The sequence below is a fragment of the Oreochromis niloticus genome, linkage group LG16 (assembly GCF_001858045.2).
Source record: "Oreochromis niloticus isolate F11D_XX linkage group LG16, O_niloticus_UMD_NMBU, whole genome shotgun sequence".
Classification (NCBI taxonomy): Eukaryota; Metazoa; Chordata; class Actinopteri; order Cichliformes; family Cichlidae; genus Oreochromis; species Oreochromis niloticus.
Genome location: NC_031987.2, coordinates 16,261,034 through 16,283,393, shown reverse-complemented (window position 1 = coordinate 16,283,393; position 22,360 = coordinate 16,261,034). Strand labels below are relative to the sequence as shown.

At 40.1% G+C, this 22,360-nt stretch overlaps 1 protein-coding gene across 4 annotated transcripts in view; it reads right to left on the bottom strand.

Annotated features, from left to right (window-relative positions):
• dync1i2a (dynein, cytoplasmic 1, intermediate chain 2a) overlaps nucleotides 1–22,360 on the bottom strand; it is a 27,512-nt gene extending 5,152 nt beyond the window's left edge. Inside the window, exons 1-13 of one of the 4 annotated variants that reach the window (XM_025904027.1) lie at nucleotides 22,202–22,360; nucleotides 20,615–20,726; nucleotides 12,831–12,942; nucleotides 11,593–11,680; nucleotides 10,432–10,521; nucleotides 9,999–10,108; nucleotides 5,051–5,140; nucleotides 4,709–4,871; nucleotides 4,518–4,617; nucleotides 3,272–3,397; nucleotides 1,164–1,310; nucleotides 966–1,079; nucleotides 315–448 (exon numbers count right to left, since the gene is read on the bottom strand). In XM_025904027.1, the coding sequence (XP_025759812.1) occupies nucleotides 315–448; nucleotides 966–1,079; nucleotides 1,164–1,310; nucleotides 3,272–3,397; nucleotides 4,518–4,617; nucleotides 4,709–4,871; nucleotides 5,051–5,140; nucleotides 9,999–10,108; nucleotides 10,432–10,521; nucleotides 11,593–11,680; nucleotides 12,831–12,942; nucleotides 20,615–20,716 (1,376 nt within the window). In that variant the 5' untranslated portion in view covers nucleotides 20,717–20,726; nucleotides 22,202–22,360. The remainder of the gene's footprint in view (nucleotides 1–314; nucleotides 449–965; nucleotides 1,080–1,163; nucleotides 1,311–3,271; nucleotides 3,398–4,517; nucleotides 4,618–4,708; nucleotides 4,872–5,050; nucleotides 5,141–9,998; nucleotides 10,109–10,431; nucleotides 10,522–11,592; nucleotides 11,681–12,830; nucleotides 12,943–20,614; nucleotides 20,727–22,201) is intronic. The other 3 variants (XM_003447317.5, XM_025904028.1, XM_005452930.4) reach the window with 3 other exon arrangements.

Sequence of the window (22,360 nt, the reverse complement as noted above, 5' to 3'; positions counted from 1 at the left end):
TACTGAGGGAAAAAACTTAAATAAAAATAAAAGAACGGGGGGAAAAAATGATTTGTTTCCCCTGCATGTGTGCCCTGTTTATGTTGAACGACCTTTACAAACACAACTGACAAGCGGAAAAGAAAAACAGGATGACTGGGCAGGAGTGAAACCTCAAACAGCAGGAGATCAAGTGTTGGATTTGCGTTGCACTGGGAAGTGAGTGGGCTATATTTATTTGACACACGGGTCTAGGTGGGCCTTACAAGTCGCCTCAGTTTCCTGCTGGTGTTCGGGAGGCGACACGGTGGGACTGCGGTTGCTTATGAACGCACCTTCCATGACGACATGACATGTAGACTGAGCCGTCCTCGCTGCCCACTACGAAATTGTTGACATCTCCAAGAGGGAAAGACATGGAGGTGACAGCTACAGCTTTGGACTGCTTGAACACCAGCTCCATGCTGTCCTGTGGAGGGGAGGAAACATGGAACAACATCTATAACAAGCTCCCCGCCCAGGCTTTAAGTTAACACACACTCTGCCAAGCAAAACCTATAAAAATCACCCGACAGTTTATTAATGTGTAATCTAAATTCGACTAGTGCTTTATTAAAAAAAAAAAAAAATCAGTTTGACAGCGAGGGCTTGGCAGCAGAGATGAAATGACACAGCTAGCAAGAATCATTTCCTTCAAAGTGAAAAATGAGCTGTAGAAAAAAATAAGGGTAAAGTCGAAGGAAATACCAAAGTGGAATGTGAAAAGGAAAGAGTCCAGCCAAAATGTCTGACATTTAGCACGAATGCAAAGGACAGGAAGCATGTGGGCAAAGTGAAAGGGGAAAAAGAGAGGAAAACAACTGAAAATATATTGTCTTTGCTAAAGTCTGATGCATTTTCGTTATAAAAACTTATTTTTATGGTTAATACTTTAATTTCTTCACAGCAGAGCGCACATTCAGCATCTGCCCTGTGTTATATGTTACCTGAGGCTGAGAGAGCATGTCCAGACTCCAGGAGCACATCTTGCCATCAGTAGAGATGCTGATGAGGTTGTGGGCATTCTGGGTGCCGACTACATTCACGCAGTATACCGGGTGCTGCGAAGACAGTGACGGGGAAATTTTACCTTTTAGCTAAATATAAATGAAGTATATGCCCACTGTGTCAGACCTTTACTGTACCGTATGTGCTGCTGCTGACAGGGGAGTCCTCTGCACAGGGGTCCTCTTGTTGCTCCTGTTGTCCCACAGCACAATCTGCCCCGAGTAGGTGCCTCCCACCACAACGTTGGGGTGGAACTTGGCAAATGCCGCTGACATAACAGCAGACTGTCACAATGAAAGGGTGCAAGAAGGGTTGGGCAAGGAAAAATTAAATAGAGATTTATATTGAGACAGCCGCAGCTAACAATGGAAGCTTTTTTTATACTGAGAAGCAGTTTGTAACTTTAAGAGAAGTGCTACATATGAAGTATAACATTTTTTTAATGTATTATTCAATTTTTTCCCCATTGCAATTTCCTAACCATTTATCCAGTTTCAACTTGTGGAGACCGGCTGGAGCCTTTCCCAACTGTCGTGGGATAAAAAGCAGGGTACCAGAGAGACAGACAGCCATTCTCCAATTAGAATTACCAATTAATCTATCAAATATGTCTCAGGGCTGTGGAACAAAGCTGGAATACCTGGATGGAAGCCACACACATACAGGGAGAACAGAAGAGCTGATCATGGCGTCTGGTCAGCTTGTAGATTTAAACTCAGGACTTTCCTGCTGTGAGGCGATGATGCTAACCGCTGCACCACTGTGTAGCTAATGTTATTAATTTTAGCCCAGTCTTAATTTGCCTCTTTCTCTTAAAGAATAAGTCTAAACAGTCAACCACTTTCCAAGATAACAAGCAGCAACACTACTGTTATTTTAGAAAACAGTGACACTATTGACCAAGGGCACCAAATGACCCCAAAAGAGGAAAAAATAGCTCATTATTTGAGGTTAGGTAACCGCACTGTGGAGCGAGTGATGAGAAGGGAAAGAGTTTTCATAGAGTAACAGGCCAATGGAAATCTACAGCAGTGAGGACATCATGCCACTTGTCGTTTCAAGGAAACTATCCCAAAACTGACGAGCTGAAAACAAAATGGAAGTAACGAGCCCTGCAACATGAAGAGGGCGCAGCAAGCATGCTGAGATTTTATGCTACTAGTTGATTTTTGCACTGCTGCTAAATTTGAATTCTTCCACACAAACATTTTTTGAACTGTTTTAGCTAAAAAACTGAATTTTATTGAGAGCAAATTTAATTCAAGATATTTATTTGCTGAAATAGAAATACAAATTATAGTCAAAATAACTCCTATTTCCCACTGATGTTCTCAACCACAAGTCAAACCTATGTGAGGCTGTAAAATACTGCAAAGATTTGCATCAGTAGCACTTAAAATCTCCAAAGATGCAATAATACGAACATGGAAAACACAAACTTCAATCTGCAGCTTTTTCCTTCTTCTGCGTCATCTCAAAAGCTAAAGAAAAGTCCTTGCATGTTCCCTCTTTCTCAAAGTACAACTAAACACATCTTGCATAACTCGAGCCTCAGTTCTCACAGTGTAAATAAACAGACCTCAAGGCTGGCCGATAAGATCAGTATATATTTTTGGATTATGGTTTAGGTGGACTACACACACTCATCACCCCACCTATAACATTTTTTTCCCCAGGAAGCCATCCCAGCAAAAATTTTAATGCATAGATAAACTGACTTGGAGGCAAAAAGAAAACTACGTTAACACTTCTGTTCAGTTTTACTCATCTGAGCAACACGCCTGCATTTACATCCGCTATGGAGGCCAAAACATGTGGTTCTACTCAACTTGTCTTGGTGAAGGAGCCTCAGGGCAAGCATTGTAATAAGGCTGGGCAGAGCGGAGGAGCTCAACTGGTCTCCCAGCTAGCTTGTCTGAACACAGGGCCCTTGTTTAGATGCACATGATAACCAGCCCTGCCCCACACGCTTAATCCTGCCGCGGTGCTCAGATTCCACCCGACTCCACAGGTCTTCTCAGGCGCCTCATGAACATGTGTTTGTGCATAGATGTGGTGGAGGTGGATGCCAGCACTGTGAACTCACAATGTGGATGAGGGTAGGAGGGGTATGGGAGCAGAGGAGGAGGCAGGGAGCCTGACAGGATGGCTGGCCGCGTTCCATGTTTGTCATGGAAGAAGCCATCCGTGAGGGTGCTGGGTTATGTTAGTAAAAGGACAGGAAAGTTAAAGTTGCTTTTAGTACCTGACAGTGGAAGACGTACTCCGGTGTAGTTTTTTTGTACTTCATGTTCCACACCAAAGCCACACCGTCTGGCTCATGAGGAGCATCCTCATTGTTGTTGTATGAAGCAACCAGCAGTTCAGGATACTGGAGACAGACCAAAAAAACAAAAAACAAAAAACAAAAAAATCAGACTGAATGAATGTCGGAGGGAGGCAGGCAGACATGCCCCCCAGGCTTGGCTCCAAGTGGAAAAGCTTTGCCTGCCCCGAGTGCTGCTGCTGAATGCCTTCGAGAATGACTAACCCTTTCCTCCAAGATTTATGGCTCATTTAAGTCAGCCTACCCCCCGAAGAACGTTGGTAAATGATGTTTTTATTCCTTTGCATAATTTTAACGAAAAGCTACAGTTCTGCAAGGGCTCAAAAGAACACAGAAGCAGACTCAGCAGCTCAGTAAGGATCTCATAAAACACAAACCCATCCTAGTGCATTTCAAAAAACACAGACTGCAGAAACACTATCCAGATGTTGACAAACGATTAACCTCTGCTGCTTTTAATACTTAAATTTAAGTACAGTGGATGCATCACTTTACATCACAAGGGTGTGGATACTGCTCTGAGCAAGGAAATACAGTGAACAAAGAGTTGGTGTTCAATCACTGTCACAAGTCATTGCACAATAATGCATTAAATGACCTTAGACACCAGAGGAAACAAATCATTACGGCCTCCGACTAAGTGACAATTTGTATGGGACATAACTTACTTTTCCTGAGGGAGCTGAGGCTGAAAGAACATGCTGTCAAACTCAAGCTATGTAATCATAAAGCATTATGGCTGTGCAAATCTAAGTCGTTTAAACAGGCAATTACAAAACAATTATGCTCTTAGCAGAATTCCAGCACAAAGACGCAAGGATTAGGATTAGCAGATGATCCATGACTGGCTCTCTGAGAAAATGTGTTAAAATGTTGGTTTTAGGGCCAAACTTATAATACCTGTTGGCCAATACTGGCCATATATGAAAATCTTTAAGGTTTTTTTATTATACTGTCTGCAGGACACCAAAGTATGCATCAAAGCTAAGCATAATCAAGCAGTACTTTCGATGGTGAGTGGCCAACATGTTTGTGAAAGTTAATAATTAACGATTTCAATATGACTGCAAACATAACGTGTGTTTATATATGTAAACCACACAAAATCCACTATCAGTCAGGCTCTAGTTGGCTTCACCATGAAAACTTTGCTAAGAAAAATGACCTGGGGTGACCAGTCCAGGCAGGTGACAACACGATGTTTGGACCAGCGCTCATCCACGAACTGCCTGTTAAGCGAGAGCTTTGCCCCGGCCTGGATTTCACTGCGGAAAAACAAAGCACCAAAAATCAATAAAAAGCACTTCTTCAAAAACCAATTACAAGTTTTAAAAACACTAGCTGCCCAATAATTACCCCTCTTTCTCTTCAAGGTCACGGCCGCTGTAGTCAAAGAAGAGGTCCACGTGCTCGGATAGAGCCCGCTCGATAATGCGAGTGCTGTGGTCGAAGAAATCTGCAAACTCCTCCGAGTGCAGGATCTGGAGTTTTTCCTCCTCTGTCAGCTCATGAGGGGGTGCTAAATGGAGAAACACAAACACAGTGAAATGTCGTGAAGATCCCTAGTGCTAGTAGCCATTATTTTATGCAATCTGATCCCCTCAATTATATAGATAATCTGTAACACTTACATATTTTAAGTGTTAACTAAACTGCCTCAATTTCAGCAGAGAATCTCAATTATCATTTCTGCAGTACCTTCCTCCTCCTCCTTTTTCTGGTCCTCTTTCTCAGCTTGAGTCTCAACTACTTGCTGAGGTGGAGCACTTTCTTCCTCTTCTTCTTCCTCTGTTGATGAAAAAGATACCCGTATTAAACATTAGAAAACAACTCTCAATCAACTTAACCTGTGTAAGAAGTAGTAAACGAGTATGTTTATGATCATCATTTTCTCTGAATTTTCAAATGCTAAAAGGTATAAAAATCAAACAACAAATAAACAACTTTAACAAAATGAATGAGTATGCTTCCAAACACCGACATTTCATACCTTTTGGTCACTACGTTTTCCACATTCATTATTTTTCTCTTTCAAGAAAAGCTCCACCCAGTGATTACTGGCACAGCAATAGACTGATTTTGTATCTCTCCCTTGCATTTGTTTGGTTTGTCAGCACAATGTCTCCTTTCAAAAAGAACTTGCCTCTGTAAAGCGGGGAAGTTTGTCATTTGTATTAAAGGGACACAGCGCAGCGGGTGTCTTGTTGTCATAGGGACCCCTGTCTTTCCCAACTGTTAATGAGACCCTAACCATTCAATAGACAGTCTAGCTGTCAGTGTAGCTGTTTCCTCTGTGTCCCACTAGCAGGTTGCCCCCTTCTAGGCCACGGGGCAGAGGGTGTGGAGCAGCTGCCCAGGCCCGTCCCATTGGACTGGCCAGATGACGGCATGGTGCAAAAGCAGATGGTGATGCTGGGATTGTCTTGTGCTCTTCAGAGGTGGCATGGGGATGGCACAGAGGTTTTCCGCATGGCTGCCCCGAGACAAGCTTCTCCCTGAACGGCAAGCCTGTGCAATTACCATCCTAGCAGGAGGTCCTGCAACTCCTATTCAACCTCAGAGAATGTACGACAAAATACAGGCCACACCAGCTGGCAAACTGCACACCGGCTCTACCTCAAAGAAGATGAACACATCTTTTTCAAACACATTTCCTAGAGACGGTATATAGACTATGCTTAAAAAAATAATAGCAGAAGGACAAAACAGATTCATGAGGAAAGTGGAAATACTTGCCTGGTTCCTACAGGCGTTTATCTTTGTATGAACCTTACAGTTAATCTAAGATGACAGCACCACACGCCAGAGTTTCCTTCCTACTGAGATAATCTAAATGATAATGTCATCTGTCACTTTGTCCATAAAGTGATTTATCCCCTTTCTCAGATGGAGGTTTGGGGGACGAAGGTTACCGGGTGCACTGATGAGTTTACAGAACTGGGTTGATGACACAAGCCATTTCAATGTGCGGCCATACTCTGCAACCAACAGGAGAAGGTTAAAATCTTTCCTTTCAAGGGCCTCAATCAGGCTTAAAGGAAAACAGTAATCACTGTCTTTCAGCTAGTCCCGGCCGTGCTCGTCAGCCCTTTCCCTGGTGAGGCAGCCAGAGCAATCAACCTGCCAGGCATTAGGAGCGGACAGACAATCTGAAAATAAAGGGTATAATGCACCTGCCAGCCAAAATGGCCATTTGGAGAAAAGCTAGTGATCCTGGTGACCCCACTGGGGATGTGCGTGTGTGTGGGGTGGGTGGGGGGAATAGCAAGGGTGGGTGGGTTGCATTTAACAGAATTCACACGGATCAGCAATGTCCCATACGCTGACACCTCCTCTCAAAGCTGCAAAGCAGGCCCAATTATGGCTTTTGTACCACTTAAGACATAAAAGCTTTTTTTTTTGTATGTAGTGGTGGTGGGGGAGTAATCACAAGTCTTCCTCAATAGACAATATATTAATGCAAACATGGCGTGTGGCCAGTGGTGAGCAACTATAAAACTAAATGACCTTGCAGGTGGCATCCGCGTTCTATACGCACAGACAGACCAAGGCTGTGACTTCAGCATGTGCAACATGAAGCCCAATAATGAAACCATAGAAGGCAAATTTCCACCAATTCACATGCACATCTGAACTATCATTTCTTGTATGCTGAAATAGACCACTTCTAGCACCAGCGTACAAAAAGCCTTTCCAAAAAAAGTGTGTAGTTGCATCTAGTAGTGCGCCAAATAAAAACATCAGCAAACCCTATTACATGAACAATAACAAAAAACAAATTGCATAGGTGCTGAAATCATACGCCGAAAAAAAGGGGAGAATATTCTAAATTTTTTTTATTCCAAATGATTAGCTACTGTATGAGAGAAGGATACAACAGATATTTAAGGGTACTAATCATCAAGTGCATAAAAGCTGACCACAATTACAAGTGGCACTTCAAACAAGAAGACCATTAAGGGCTTTTGTGATTAAAAGTTTTGACCTGCCTCTGAATTCATCGTGATTAAAACAATCACATTCAATTAAATATTAGATTTACTAAACTGCTCTGCATACTTATATTCCTGACGAGCCTTTTTGAAATGCTGTACTAGACGAACCAGTCCAGCCCTCCCCCTCCACCCCACACGTACTCCCAAACCTCCAACCTTCCACAATATCTTATGCCATAATTACAGCCTCTTGTTGAGGAGTGCATACTGATGCTGCATATTACCTACTAGTGCAATCTGGGAATCGTGCACTGGTGGCATATTCGACAATCTAATGGCTTAAACTAACAAATTTTCTGAAGCTACCTACAGATGGAAAAAATTAATCTCCAATGCACTAATGTTAGGCAGTGAATGTGGGGCAGACAGTGCTTTTAAAAATAATGTGGGTTGTTTTATTAGGCAGAAAAAAACCATTATATAATTTCTATGTCCTTTCCACTTTGTCTATGTGCACTTGTTTTGTTTTTTAGGCTTTTGCCAGGTAGTTTGGCTCAAGCATTTTGGAGAGCTTGCCACTGTTCTTCGGTGAATTCAATGTGTCACTGCTTTCTCATGTAATCTCAGACTGACCCCACAATGTTGAAATCAGCTCTCTGTGGGTGCCTGATCAGCTGCATGGCTCGTTGTCATAGACGACAGAGCCGTGTAGCTGTGTGTTTGGGGTGGCTGTGATGTAGAAATATGCATGTGGGAGCCAAACAGATGTTTTCCTGAAGGTACTGTGTAATGAATAAAAATCTCAACAGCTAATATGCCTTGAAACATTTGCACAGTACTGTTCACTGTTTAATTCTCAAAAACTGGGATTAATTATAAGAAGACAGTACATTTTCTTCTTTGACTGCCCCCTTTAGGGCTCACCACCGAGGATCACCTGCCTCTATCTCACCCTATCCTTTGCATCCTTGTCTTTGCATGCCTTCCTTCACTATATCCAAGAACCCTCTCTTTGGGCTTCCACTTTTCCACCTGCCTGGCAGCTCCATCATCATCATCCTTTGTCCTACATATCCACTATGCCTCCTGTGCACATGTCTCTAACATGCTGAGTCTGAGCTGTCCCTCTGATCTACTCCCTCTCATACCGTCCCTCCTGGTCACTCCCAACAGAATTAAATAGAAAAGGAAATTAAATATTAAAAAAATGGAAGTGATCCTTTTACGAGCACAGGTATCAAGAGTTTTTTCATACACCAAGAAAACGAGTATCCAGTTGTTCTTGAGTGACATACTATTCTCATTTCCAACTATTTTAAAATGTGGATGGCTTCTCCTGGACTGCTCAGAGGACATTCTTTGTGCCAATGGGGCAGGTGATTTTAAAATCTTAAAATCTTTTACTCCTTTTTCCGAGGTGTCTCACTGACACTGTGGGAACCCTCAGTTTGGACCAGCCAGGGCATGGCAGCCGCTACCCTCTAATGCCACCGCCTGCTGACCTTGAGAGTGCTGCGGCGTTGCCTCCTTTTGACAACATGATAAATCGCTCAATCAGAAACCAGGCCTGACGCCACCCCACACATCAGAAATGCGCCAAGGGGAGCAAGCTGGGAAGGGGATGCCGTCTCATCGAGTGCCAGAAGTGATGGTGTGAAAATGCACAATGTCACTGAGTGTGTTTTGTTATGTGCCTGCTCGGTGAAGGGAGAAGACAGGGAAGCGAGGGAGTTGATGAAATGATTACATAGTGGCAGAGAGGGGAAGGGGGGCCCCAGTGTTGAACAGCTGGCAGAAACCATCGTTGTTTAACACAGTTTTACAATGCCCAGTAGAGTCCAGCGTAAAGAGCAATGAGGAACACTGGGATGCTCTTCATCCTTCAGCAGTTCCGCTTGTAGTTTTCCACAAAATCACACAATTTTATCTTACTCGAGCTGCATGCCACCTCAGAATTTTCTACACGTCACCTGATTAGACCACACAACCGACATTCGGTACACTTTTTAAAATCCTAACCAGGCTTTCAGGTATGCTTAAAACACGTGTTAGCTGGTGCAAATCATTTGAGAAATCAGCTTAAAAAAAAGAAAGAAAAAAAAGATAGTGGCTATGAGTGACGGTACAAAACAACTATCCTAATCAGGATTTCAGTCGAGCATATTACTCACCATCAGTCATTAGAAAAATCAACCGAGAACAAGAAGCATGACCAAAAATATTGCATATTTGATGGAACATGTGCTCACCATGTGAATTTTAGTAAAAAACCCAAATATTCTCTTCGTCCAACCACATGAAAGCTTTGCCGCAGCAATTACATACATATTGACACGCTTCAGAGGGAATGAGCCGTCCTATGCACAGCATTTCATATCTTCCCTTCCAATCTCATTTCTCCTTCCTGTCACAGGCTTTCTCATCCTGCTCATTAATTATACCAAAGCAGCGTTGGCTGGAAGGTTCAGAGGAGCAGAGCTTGTCAGAATCTAATCCCTGCCCTGACTTCTTATGTTTCCTGGGCCTCATTTTTCCTTTACTTTCATCTCAGTAAAATCAAATCTCATGCACTTGTTCACTTCTGCTCTCAGAGAGTTCCTGTTAAGAAGAATGATATGATATAACCCATGCAAGCACGCCGTTATGTACATGCGCATACACAGCATTTGACTGCATTTTTCAAGGTTAACCTATAACATTTCATGAGTCACCTTCTTTCGCCTGAGTAATGGTCTGGGTCTCTTTCGTGTAGGACACAATTTCACGTGGTGGGAAGTCCACTTGTGTGACTTTGGCCATCCCCAGTTTTGGAGTTACACGCCTAAAAGGAAAGAACAACTCAAGCTTTGCACAAAATCACAGTGAAAGAGACAGTAAAGACAAAAACATACAACACAGTGCTACATCTGAAACCACTCTCACCTCCTCGCAAGTGGGATCTTGTGCTGATTAAAGTGAGTAAATTAGTCGTTTATGGGATGGCAACGACTTCATATTAGTTTTTAAAACTATGTAAATAATTAAAAGGTTTTGTCTCACCATTCCTGCATGCATCACTACACGGTTTTCCTAATCTGTCTTAACTGAATAATGACTTTGAAAGACAAAGTAATCATGCCATAGATTGAGAGAAGGGAAAATGACCAGGAAAGGAGAGAAGAGAGTGTCCAGTACCCCAGCTCAGAATCAGAGTGAAGTTGAAGAGTGGACGGGTCAGAGTCCCAATGCAGATTCCTGGTTAGTTTCACAGCAACAAGGCAGCATTAGTGAGAGGCAAACAGGCGAGCACAAATGAGGAGAGGAAATAAAGTTAGCATTATGGCACATAACAAACATGCTGATTGGATCCTAGGTCACAATTAAAATCATTCTGCATATCCAAACACCCAAAAAGTGAGTTTTCTTTATTACAAATTAAGCTTGAATCTGTTTACATAAACCCAGAGATGGAAAAATGTATCTGCTTAAAATGCATGGGCACAGAGACCCTCTGAGTGCGATGGCACAGGGTGTAATGTTCAGGCCGAACTGTGTCACACCAAAGCACTGAGTGCTGTGCCGACAGAGAGGGGGGGGGAGAAAGAAAGAGAGGGAGAGAGAACCCTCAGGGAGAAAACATGACCTCCATGTGTGTAGGAAATGGCCATGCTGGTGAGGGAAATGAGTCAACACGTAGGGGGAACAGTTCACTGGGTCTGATGGGACACTGGGGGAGCTTGAGTTTCAGCACTGGGAAGGGGCTCTAATTAGGGGTTAAGAAGTCCCCCAGGCGTCACAGCAGCCTGCTGCTTTATTGTTAATTTAGGATTGTTCTAATTCGATGGCACACAAATGAAATAAACATGCACTCAGTTGGCACGAACTCGTCATCGTTCACTGTAATGATGTAGGACTTTGTAAAATGTTTTAACTCAGCTGCTGTTAATGCAATTGTGCTTAACAGGTATTCATAAGCTTTGTTTATAGAGTTTGAAAGTAATGCCAAGCATAAGAAAGCAGAACAGACAAGCTTCTTTATGTTGTTTTCAAAATGCTTCACAACTAATTTGCTGCAAAACAGTTCTGCAATTTAAGCTGTGACAAAGACACTGGACATATAATGCAGATATAAGCATAACGGTTAAAAAAATGCTGAAGTAACTTTAGAAAAGGGAAGGTAGAATCAACAAAGTACCAAGCATTTGATTATTATTCCTCAGGGAGAAACAGTTTGGGGTTTTCCCCCCCCTGAAAATAGGGACGTCTGCACTGTTTACACACTTGTCAAGTACTGTACAAGTGCAGAGTGTGAGACAGTGTGTGTACCTGGGTCCCACAGCTCCATCAGAGTCCTGGCTCCCTGCATCACTCGGTGTGCCCGCAGATTTGGCAGTTGGAGAAATGGGAGGAGGGACTACGCAGGGAGACAGACAGTAATCATCAGTAAACTGTTTATAGCAGTACAATACAATATAAATGTCTCTGTGTAAAGCAAGCAAAATGCACAAATCTAAATAATAAACGTAAACTCTTGCAAGCTCAAGCCATTTTGGGAAAGGAGATTTCAGCACAATTGCACTGTCTTCATCAATTAAATCATATGCAAGACCAAAAAAATAAAATTAAAAACTAGCAGTATTAAAAATACGACCATGATTGTTTTGAATGTCTTATTTGGGTCCATCTGCAAACTCTGATAGATTTTTATATGGATCTCTTCTGCCATCTGCTGTTAGCAAAATGACAATGCTCCAAAAATCCACAGTGTGTATACTAGTATCATTTTGGAAATGTTTAATTTTTATCCATCCTTCCACTTATTATTATCATCATCGTCTAGTGAGGCTCATGTTTGACAAGCTATTTACACAAACTCATCATAGTAATAATATCATGATTAGCCTCATCTTCCAGGCAACTGGATTTATTTTTGTCACAATTTTCATAGTCACAGCTCAGAAAATGTCTAATATAAAGCCACAAAAGAACAGTGACACATTTGTGTTACTTCAGATCGGTGCTCCAGCTTATTTGATATGGAATAACTGTAATGGACACCACATGAAAATGAGACTATTATGGTGGCCTTTTCTTGCATCCATCAGCATTGAGAAGTGTAACAATTTTTTCTTATTTTTAAAAAGTTAATCCAATTTTAGGAGTCAGCACAAGCATTACAGACAAAAATGAAATGTTTATTAAGTAGTCCAAAGTATGATGCACAAAATCAAGTGATTTAATATGACTATTAATGAAGATTCCAGTGCTTAGAAACTGAAATTTTATATTATTTATTTATTACCCCAAATATTCTGGTGTGAGTGATGTGAAATGAAAAATGATGATTTCTGCACTGCTCATCCATGAACATGCAGACCCAGACACCAATGTCAAACCATAGTTCTAGTACAATGACCGAACTGTATGTGTATGCAACCTAGATTCATTTTTTATCCAGCAATGTACTGGGAGTTTGAGCTCAGTTAGACATGCATGTATTTTCCTAATGGTGTACAGTTAAAAAGTAAGTATCAAAACAGAGCTGTATGTAAAATAAAACATACCAACTGTAACATCTGTGGTTATGCCCACGCTCTGTAGAAGAGCCTCAGCTTCACGTCTTTTCTTCTCCAGGTCAGAGTCATCCTGAGGAAGTACGACCTCTTTCAGTTCCGCCTAGAAATAAAAACAAACAAACACAAAAACACCAATGATAACAATATTACATTGACTGGATCTCAGGCAACACAGTAAACCATCCAGTCCTTTCTGCTTAACCAGTTCAGTGTCACAGAGGGCTAAAGCCGAGCTGTCATAGACTGAGAGGTGGGGTACACTCTGGACAGGTATATACTGTTTTATGACTTTTTTAGTGATTCACAGCTATGACGAAGCCCATTCGCTAAATTAAAAAATAAATACTTAATTGTTTTTAGATGCACTCTATGCAAGAATCTTGGCAAGTGCAGCAAAGAGCTGATCAGCAGGAACACCAGCAAGGATCCATAACATTAATTTGGGTGACTGTGTGGAGAGAAGGTGATCCACTAATTGGAAGGTCAGTGATTCGATCCCTGAGCTCCTTCAGCCTACATGTCAAAGGGTCTTTGGGCAAGATATTTAGTCCCAAACTTTTCTTCAGTGTACGACTGAGAAAGAGCTGGAGGAACAGAATAAAGTGGTGTATGATTGTATGTTTGTAGGCTATCAATGCTAGGAGAGATATTTTGGAGAAGAAGAAACCGAAAAGATGGATGCTATTAAATACGTCTGAACACAGAGCAAATTAGATTTTGTACATCTCCATCATTTAAGAGAAACGCACTGCTGATGTCTGTCATTTTACCATTTCCAGACCGAATTGCAAGATGAAAGGTCTGAGGTTTGCTTTTCCTCGTGTGCACACAAAGCCAATGTATTTTAATGTGTCAAGATAAGATTGTCAAGGCCTAGTGTTTGGCTTCTTAGCCAGAAATGTAGCACTGAGCATACATTGGTATCCGTGGGCAGTGGGACTGTGTATTTACCCTTACTTAAAACAGCCACAGGTTGGTCAAGAGCACATATCTTACAAAATAAAGCTGCAGTCATGATACAGTGTTGTTTTACTTTCATGCAATCTGTGCTTCACTGAGAGATTTTGCTCAATGACCTAAGCCTTGCCGCAGTTCTAATACAGTAAGAACTCAGGTTAAACTGGAGAATTTAGGGAAAATGCTCCTTAAAGGACAAACCTGGAGAACAAATCAACTTTCCTTTCCCATTCAATAATCTGTAGCCTTCATACCACAAAGAAATACAACTATTATGGATAGGATGGATTATATGTTCAAAGGATGTGGAGGAAATAATCAGACTAAAAGTAGCAACATGCAAATATCAATTAAGAAGAAGAATTCTATATTGTCAGAACAGTATGAAACTGTCAAAACAGGAAATACACGTGCTTTTAAATTACATTCCAATCACATTATAGAAGTTAAAAAAAAACATTATGTAATATAGTTAATAATGGCTGGAGAGGGAGACTGACAAAAGCATCAATATAGCCATCTACCAAAACACAGCAACTCTGCTAGAAGAAAATGTACACTGTACACAAGCCACCTCATATTGTTTTATCACATTAGTGATATTTGAGCTTTTTAATGCAATCTACTTACTACCAGTCAGCTGATCAATCCATGAAAATCAATCCATGAAAAACATTTTACTTTTCTGTCTTACTTTTGCCATTCAAAACAAATGGTGTGGAATTTATTGTCTATATAAACGCAGAAACCCTTAATACCTGCACGGTTACATTTGGATTAGAAATAAAAAGGGTTCACTAAAGGAACAGGGTTGCTTATCTTAATATAAATATGCTACCTTTCTCAGAAAAACCTTATCTCTTTGTAAAGGGCCTTGGGATGTGTTGTGTGTATTAACCATTTTCTCCTACACTGTAAAATGTAATTCTAGATGTTTGTTATTTCAACATATTATTCTATATCAGTTTGACGATAGATGACTGAAGTAGTTGTTATAACATAGAATTACAAGTTAAAAACGTCCCAATTACACCAAAAAAAGCTAACTTGAAAACTCATGTCCAGCTAAATCAGAAACTTATGTGAACTTGACAACGTGGGTAAGTTGAGCACAGCAGGATTCAAAACTGCCTCACGTGACTGCTACCGAGGTGCATCATGGGGAATTGGCGGTTAACGACATGCTCACTTTACTTGGACGTTTTCTGATCGTCTTCTTTGGAATATGCTTTCAAGGTGAGTAACATTGGTTATAACTATAAGGAAAGAGAGCTACAAAAGTTGGAACATGTTTTGAATTTATGGCATGATGTGTGTTTTTCTCTTTTACTGAAATGTTTGCTTTAGCTAATGTAACTTTAGCCGACAAGGTCCAGCTTGTGTGTCATGACCAAACTTGACCTAATAAACTGACATATGGCCTTTTTTATGGGTTTAATGTGGCGCTGACCAAATCACAAGTATTGTGCCGCTAGCTTTAAGGTTGTGCACTCAACCACTGTTGCGATATTAGCAAGCTAACTCAGCTAATTAATAAAGCTTATTTCATGTTGTCTCTGTACTTGTAAATTTCTTTCAAGTTCACAGGCTGTTGTATTTTGGTGGAAGTTCATTTTGGCAATATTTCCAATAACTGGCTGGGTTCAAAAAGAACTTTTTGGCAGGACTCCGGTGCTTGTTGTCATCTGTTTACCCCTATGTAATCACTTAAGTTTTTATTAACTGCTGCATGCTAAGCTGCAAGAGTGCACTGAGGACTGAGACAAAATATGGTCTACAAACCAGCATTATATTAGTTTTTATCAGATAGTCCTCCAGTGTGTTTATTTTTTGCTTTAATTCTATTGTGCAGTTATTTGTTACCCTGAAATGCTTTATGCTTAACAACAGCTCACTATTTTGACTTATTTTTGAACTCTTGTGATCAGTACGACTAGATTGTGTGAGTTTCCATACTAAAAGAGCTGTAGTGATAAAATAATTGGCATCAGAGACACTGATTTTTGGCATGGTATACTGCAGAAGTTTTTTTTTTTTGCATAATTTACCTTTTAATTAAACTGCATTCCCTGTATTGTAACAAAACTAACATTGTTTATATGTCAGAAAATTACCAAACATGAATAAATGGCGAAAACAATATAATTATAACATATATTTTTATTTTACTTATTTTAGGTCTGTGAAGCCAAACTTGATGCTGGGGATTTATTTTTGTCAGTGGAGTCAAATGGTAAGTTACAATTTGTGCATTTTGTCATACTGGAAACACCTCAGATTATATTGTAATTTAATAGCTCTGTAGAACAAATGATATAAAGATTGTAGTGTCAGGGTACTTCTTAAGAAGTAATATGGCACTATTGATGATCACATGCAGGTGGCATAAACTAAATATTCAGACCTGTTACCAACAAGTGATTCATTAACAAAAGCAATGGAGCAGACTGTTTAGGTTCTTGTGGTTGTAATAACATCCATAACTGCAGGTTTGTCATTAATTTATTTTCACAGGTCTAGATGATCACATCTGTCTTTGTCATTTAAATGAGGTGGACTTGCAAACTTTGCGCTCTTTTGGGTAAATTGCTGTCCACTACATATACACAGAATGTGCACAGTATTTCAGATCTAAAAAGGGAGTATGTAATGGACTTGCTGGCTTTAATGTAAAAAGCCTGTTGTGTAACTTTAATGAGGCAGTTGGACTAAAACAGTATTGCTCATCAAGGTAAACATCTGAGGAATAAGGAAACTGTTACTTGTCCTTTTACTCAGTGTTCTTTTAATCGCACGTTTACTAAAGTTTTACATCACATAAGCCATTTTCACAATCATTGTACTTTAAAAGATTTCAAGACAGAGCTTATTGTTCTCTGAACTTCTTTGTTTGCTGAATGGCAAAGTGCATCTTTTTGTTTGTTTGCTTTTGTGTGTTTGTGTTTTCTCTAATGGGCCTCAGATGACCGTTTGCTTAAATTTGGGTCTCAAAGAATCTTTTTTTCATTCTGCCTGTACTCTCCACCCCTCTTCTTCTATTGCTCAGGTTGAAGCAGAATTTGCCCGTCTTACATCTGTTGGCCTGAAAGGGTTCCTTTTTGCTGTGCTTGACCATTATGGAGAGGTTCGTGGAGCTGTACAAAATCAAGAGCGGCATAGAAAGGCTAACTAGGCTCATAAGATGCTTCGGAGATGATGTAAGTGTTCAACTGCGAAATCTAATCCTTTGTTTAAGTTTTAGGTTATCCAGTTCAACTGATGAACTCATTGAAAGAAAGCTGATAAGTAAAGTCTGTCATCATATTTCACAACCGGACATTTAGTGTGGTAACTTTTACAGAATCTGTGTATATTGGTGGTAGGTTGGATATCATATTCTACTTGAATGTCCTGATAAGCCTGATTCAAAATCTCCAATGATAATCATATATTGATGGAATTATGTATCAAAAAGCTGTGAATTTGGAGCTGTCTACATGCTTCATAAACACTGTTTAAAAAGTGTTTTTGTTTTCTTTTTGACTTCTTTGACCAGAGCCCTACACAAAGGAAGAGGACAGAGGACCTCATTTTCTAAAGGAAGAGCCCTCACACACTTTCAAGACTGTTAAGGTTAGCATTGTTTCTTTTAGTAAATTTAATAATGACAGCACCACAGTGGATTTTAAATGAAACGTGGCATCTATGAAACAATAGATGCCACATGATAACATGTGTACTTTTTCCTCACCAAATGTATTATTACAAGATCTTTGACACTGGATTTGGTCTGGGTTTCAGAGAAACTAACTGGCAAGCTAGCATTGATATTATTAGTGTCTTGTGTTTATTCATGTCTTCACCAGGGTCTTTGACATTTCGCTGCTGTACTGTTCACTTCAGCTTTACGTTTGATTTCTCACATTGTATATTGTAATGGCAGAGATATTAGGATATTTAAGGGGCTGCAGTGGCTGCTACAGCTGTGGGGGGCAATACTTTGGTGAAATGTCCTGGACCCTGGAAAAGAGACTGTGTAGACTGGGTAAGCAATTAAAGGTTACTGGCCGAGAGTCATTGGGCAGCTGGGTAAAGGTGGATGTTGATATTCAGTGCCAATTATGCAACCTGTTCAGCCATGTCTATATGCTCTTTTTTCATGCTGTTAATATAGGGGGAAAAAATAAACTCTAATCAATAAACTGATTAAAGAAGCATTGTCTATGGAGCCATAATCTGATCCTGTAGTGTAGCTGCAGTTTGCACATTTCATGTATTCTCAGCCAGATTTGGTTTAGAGCACAGCCAATATTTAGCATACGTAGATTTAAATTCACACACTGGTGATGGCAAGCTACATTGTAGCCACAGCCACCCTGGGGCGCACTGACAGAGGCGAGGCTGCCGGACACTGGCACCACCGGGCCCTCTGACCACCACCAGTAGGCAACAGGTGAAGTGTCTTGCCCAAGGACACAACGACTGAAACTGTCGGAGCCGGGGCTCGAACCCGCAACCTTCCGATTATAAGACGAACTGTCAACTCTTGAGTCACGATTCAGTCATCCACCCATGTGTGTGAATGACTGAATGTGTAAAGCGCTTTGGAGTCCTTAGGGGACTAGTAAAGCGCTATACAAATACAGGCCATTTACCATTTAAATTGAAAATTTTGTTTGAATTCTGCAATTGAAGACATGCTCAGTTATTTATGAACATGATCTTTGTTTAAAGCAAGAAATGGATTTGTAACATGGGGGTGCATATCTCATTCTGAAAAAACTTTAACAACTAATAAGTGTTACCCAAAGCCAATCACCATCATCCAAAGCATCAGTATGGCTCTTCTTTGGAAAGACATGAATTCTTAAGCACAAGGGATATTGTGTAATTGTAATTGTGTAATTTTTTTTATTTTTTGTCTTTGAACCCTTTTATAGCCGACAGGTATTGAAGACACGTTTTCTAAGAGGATGAAAGTTGGCATTGTGATGGTGAAAGAAGAAGACATCATCGATGTGTTGGTTGTCCTTGAGGCGGCAGTAATCCTGTCTAATCTGAGGAATGTCTCAAGTGCCATTTCCATGCTGATGGGCCTTCTTTTTGCCTTCAACATAGACTATCCAAAGGAACTTAAGGACATCTTTGAAGTCATTCAGAACATCCTAATGAACATTGGTGGAAGGCAGTGCATCTCACCAGTGCATGGTCTAAGAAACAGACTCTTGCAGAAAGCCATGCAGAACTGTAATTGTATGCTGACAGCATACAATTGCCTTGGTGTTAAGGACAGTTTTTAATTTTACTGTTTGTTTTTTTATTCTTGCAAGTTCTCATTCTCACTTTTGTATGTCACTAAATGACTACACTTTACATCCCAGATTAAACAATTACTCATTTGTTCATGGTTTAAGAAACTTATGTGAACAACAATATAATGGTGGACTCTGCAGATGCTTATCTCATGCAAGTCAGTAGTTTTTCCTTTGTTTTGCAATTGAGCAGACTCAAACTGATGTTTCTGAAATATCCATATTATCAAATGTTTCAGAAGCATGCACTCATTTTCAGAGATATTGGTTCTGTGGAATTTGTTGCAATTGTAAACGAAGACAAATACAAGAGTTTGATGTCTTAGTTGTTATAAACTGATCTTTACTGTCACTTATCAAAGGTTTTGTACTATTTTAATATTTCAAGTTTTATGCTAACAGGTGTGACTGAGCACAATGAAGTTTAAAAATTTTGCAAATGTAAAGAATAACTTTTCTAAAATAGCAAGTGTCCCGTTGATACATTGCATTAATGCAGACTTTATGTTGTTACTTCACAAGAATCACTACTGCTCCTAGAGTATTGGTCAGAATTTAATCTTCACCCAAACTGGGCTCAAGACCAAGTTCAAATTTATTGTTTCACAGGGAGCAACCTTTGAGTTTTGATGGATTGTGAGCCTGATGAGCTACGTCACTGATTTTTCTGTTTCTCAGATGACTAAGATGGTACAATAAATGGTGAATGTTGGGTGCTCATTAGTAATTGTCTTGTCATGTTCTTAAAACAAACTTTCTGCCTGAAATGATCAGATAGACTTTAATGGAATCTGTGGGGTTTTATTTTTTTTCTGTAAACAACAGAAAATTAATTTAAAGGAATGTAGATATTTAAACCTGAGATCTAAGATAAACCTAACAGGTAGTTTTGCTGAAATGGATGTTAGAAAGCTAAAAAAACAAAAACAAAACTTAAGATGTTTAATACACATTTTTCTTTACATCCAGTCAATCAACTCTGATAATTAAAATGAAACTGATTTACAAGTTCACTCAGCTACCTTAAGGAGCTCAGTTAATTAATAAACTTAAATCAACTTAGCTAACAGATTATGTTAGTTAAGCTAAAATAGATTCCTAAGTTAAAAGAACTACTAAAGTATTTGAATTAACTAAAAAACCCAAGTCAACTGAACTAGGACAAGAGTTTAAACAATAGATTATTTTAATTTAGCTGAAAGGGTTTTCCCAAGTAGAAATGACAATTAAAGGAGTTGAACTGACTAACAAATCTCAGTCAACTAAACTAAGACGAAAGTTTAGACAACATGTGATTTTTCATTAAGATAACAATTGGTTGTGTTATAAGAACAAACTCTATTTCTTGACTTAACTTAAAATTTTAAGGCAGCCCTTTACCTCATATTTTTAAGTTGAAACAACAAGTTATATTTTACAGTGTACTCTAAACTTCATATGCAAATGACCAAATAAGGTTGACGATTAATGTGGACCATTGTAAATGCATGTGAACTAAATATTTACAAAACACTGTTAGCATACCTTCTTGCGCTCCTCTTCCTTCCTCCTCTTCTCCTCTCTGATTTGTGCCAAGCGTTGCTTCTTCCTTTCAAGCTCTGCTTTCAGCTCGCTTTTGTCAGACATGATGCCAAAGCTGTATAAAAAGATACAGCTCTGTTATCTTTAGTGTTGATTAAGATTAGTCTGAAATATAAAGTATTTATCAGCTAAAACTACAGCCAGAAAGTATTTGGACAAAGACACAATGCTTGTCATTTCAATATGTGACTGAAGTGCAGGCTTTCAGCTTTAATTCAAGTTTCACAGATTTAGCCAAATGCTGCAAAACTGATCAGACCGCAAGTTCACAGTGCAAATGAGAAGTGGGATACTGTTCAATGGTCACCTGCTCTCAGCCCAATAAAGCATGCTTTTTAGATACTGAAGACAGAGACCTACAAACAAGCAGTAAAGGTCTGGCAGAGCGTATCAAGAGAGGAAACAAAGCATTTGAAGATGTCCATGGGGTATTGACGACATGCAGTTATTGGTTGTAAAGAATTAAAAACAGTCCTGTTATGTCCGTTGGTCCCGTTTCGTCTGAGTCTCTGAAAATTGGGAGGACTCCGTGATAAAACGGCGTTAACTCCGAAAGAGTTCATGCAAATCTTTGGTTAAACCCCTTAAATTAAAGCTGAAAATCTGCACTTCAAACACATCTCAGTCTTGTGATTTAAAACTCCATGTAATTGGGTTTTGAATAATCAGGCAAAAATACAAAAACTGTTAATTTCCAAAGATTATTTATATATCAAAGCACCAGAAGTGTCCTAGTGGTCTCGCTGTGTTTACAGGGTGTCCTATACTGTCACTCAAAGCCAAGCATCTCATAACAGCTTCAGGACCCTCTCACGGCATTTCAGACAGCTTGTATCTACCCGACCTCTCACTGACCGCACAATTAAACCGACCAGTGTTTCAGCCTCTCCCGTGGGTAACTGAGCTTAATGTGTTAGCCATGTATTATTTCTTCGCTTCATGTAAAGACTGGCTGACCAGTCATTGTCATTAGCTAGCTAACAGAGAGCCCCACCCTAGAGTCCGTACAACCTCCCACACCCGCTAACCTCACCCGGCCCGGTGTTACATTATCCATGTAAGTTAGTTATTCCCGGTTCATATTAGCTCAATGTACCAATGAACTCAAAGCATTATGATGCTTTGTTTATTAGTTACACTGTAGTTTAAGGGAAACCCGCTAAGCAGCAAGGGCCTCGGCTATTGCTAACAGTAGCCTTCCGTGTTATTAGTAACTACTGTACTGGCATTACAGCGCTTTTCTCTTAATAAACACCCACGACTACCTCCATTTATTATTTTTATATTTTTCTTGCTGACTTCAAGGTAATAGAATATTTCCCCCAGAGATCAACCCAATAATAACGGCTATACATCACTTTGATAGAAGCTAGTTAGAGCAGCTAGCTACAGCAGTTAACCGGACTCCGGTCTGCAGCGCTGTCACGCTGACCACACGGTGAATAAAGACAGTTCGCTTACGAACACAGACATACTTTTACAGCTATGTGAAGCTACGGTTATATTGATAGTGATATGTAGAGAACTAACCTTACAGAAAGTTTTGGACCTGTCACCAAAAGGCTTTAATCAACACTGAGCCAAAACAATCGGGCTCCCGACCAAAGTACAGGTGCCAAGTAGAGCCAAAAAGAGCCGCTCCGCCTTGACGTGGCTGTGCTGCTGTCATTTCCAGGCCATGCCAACCAT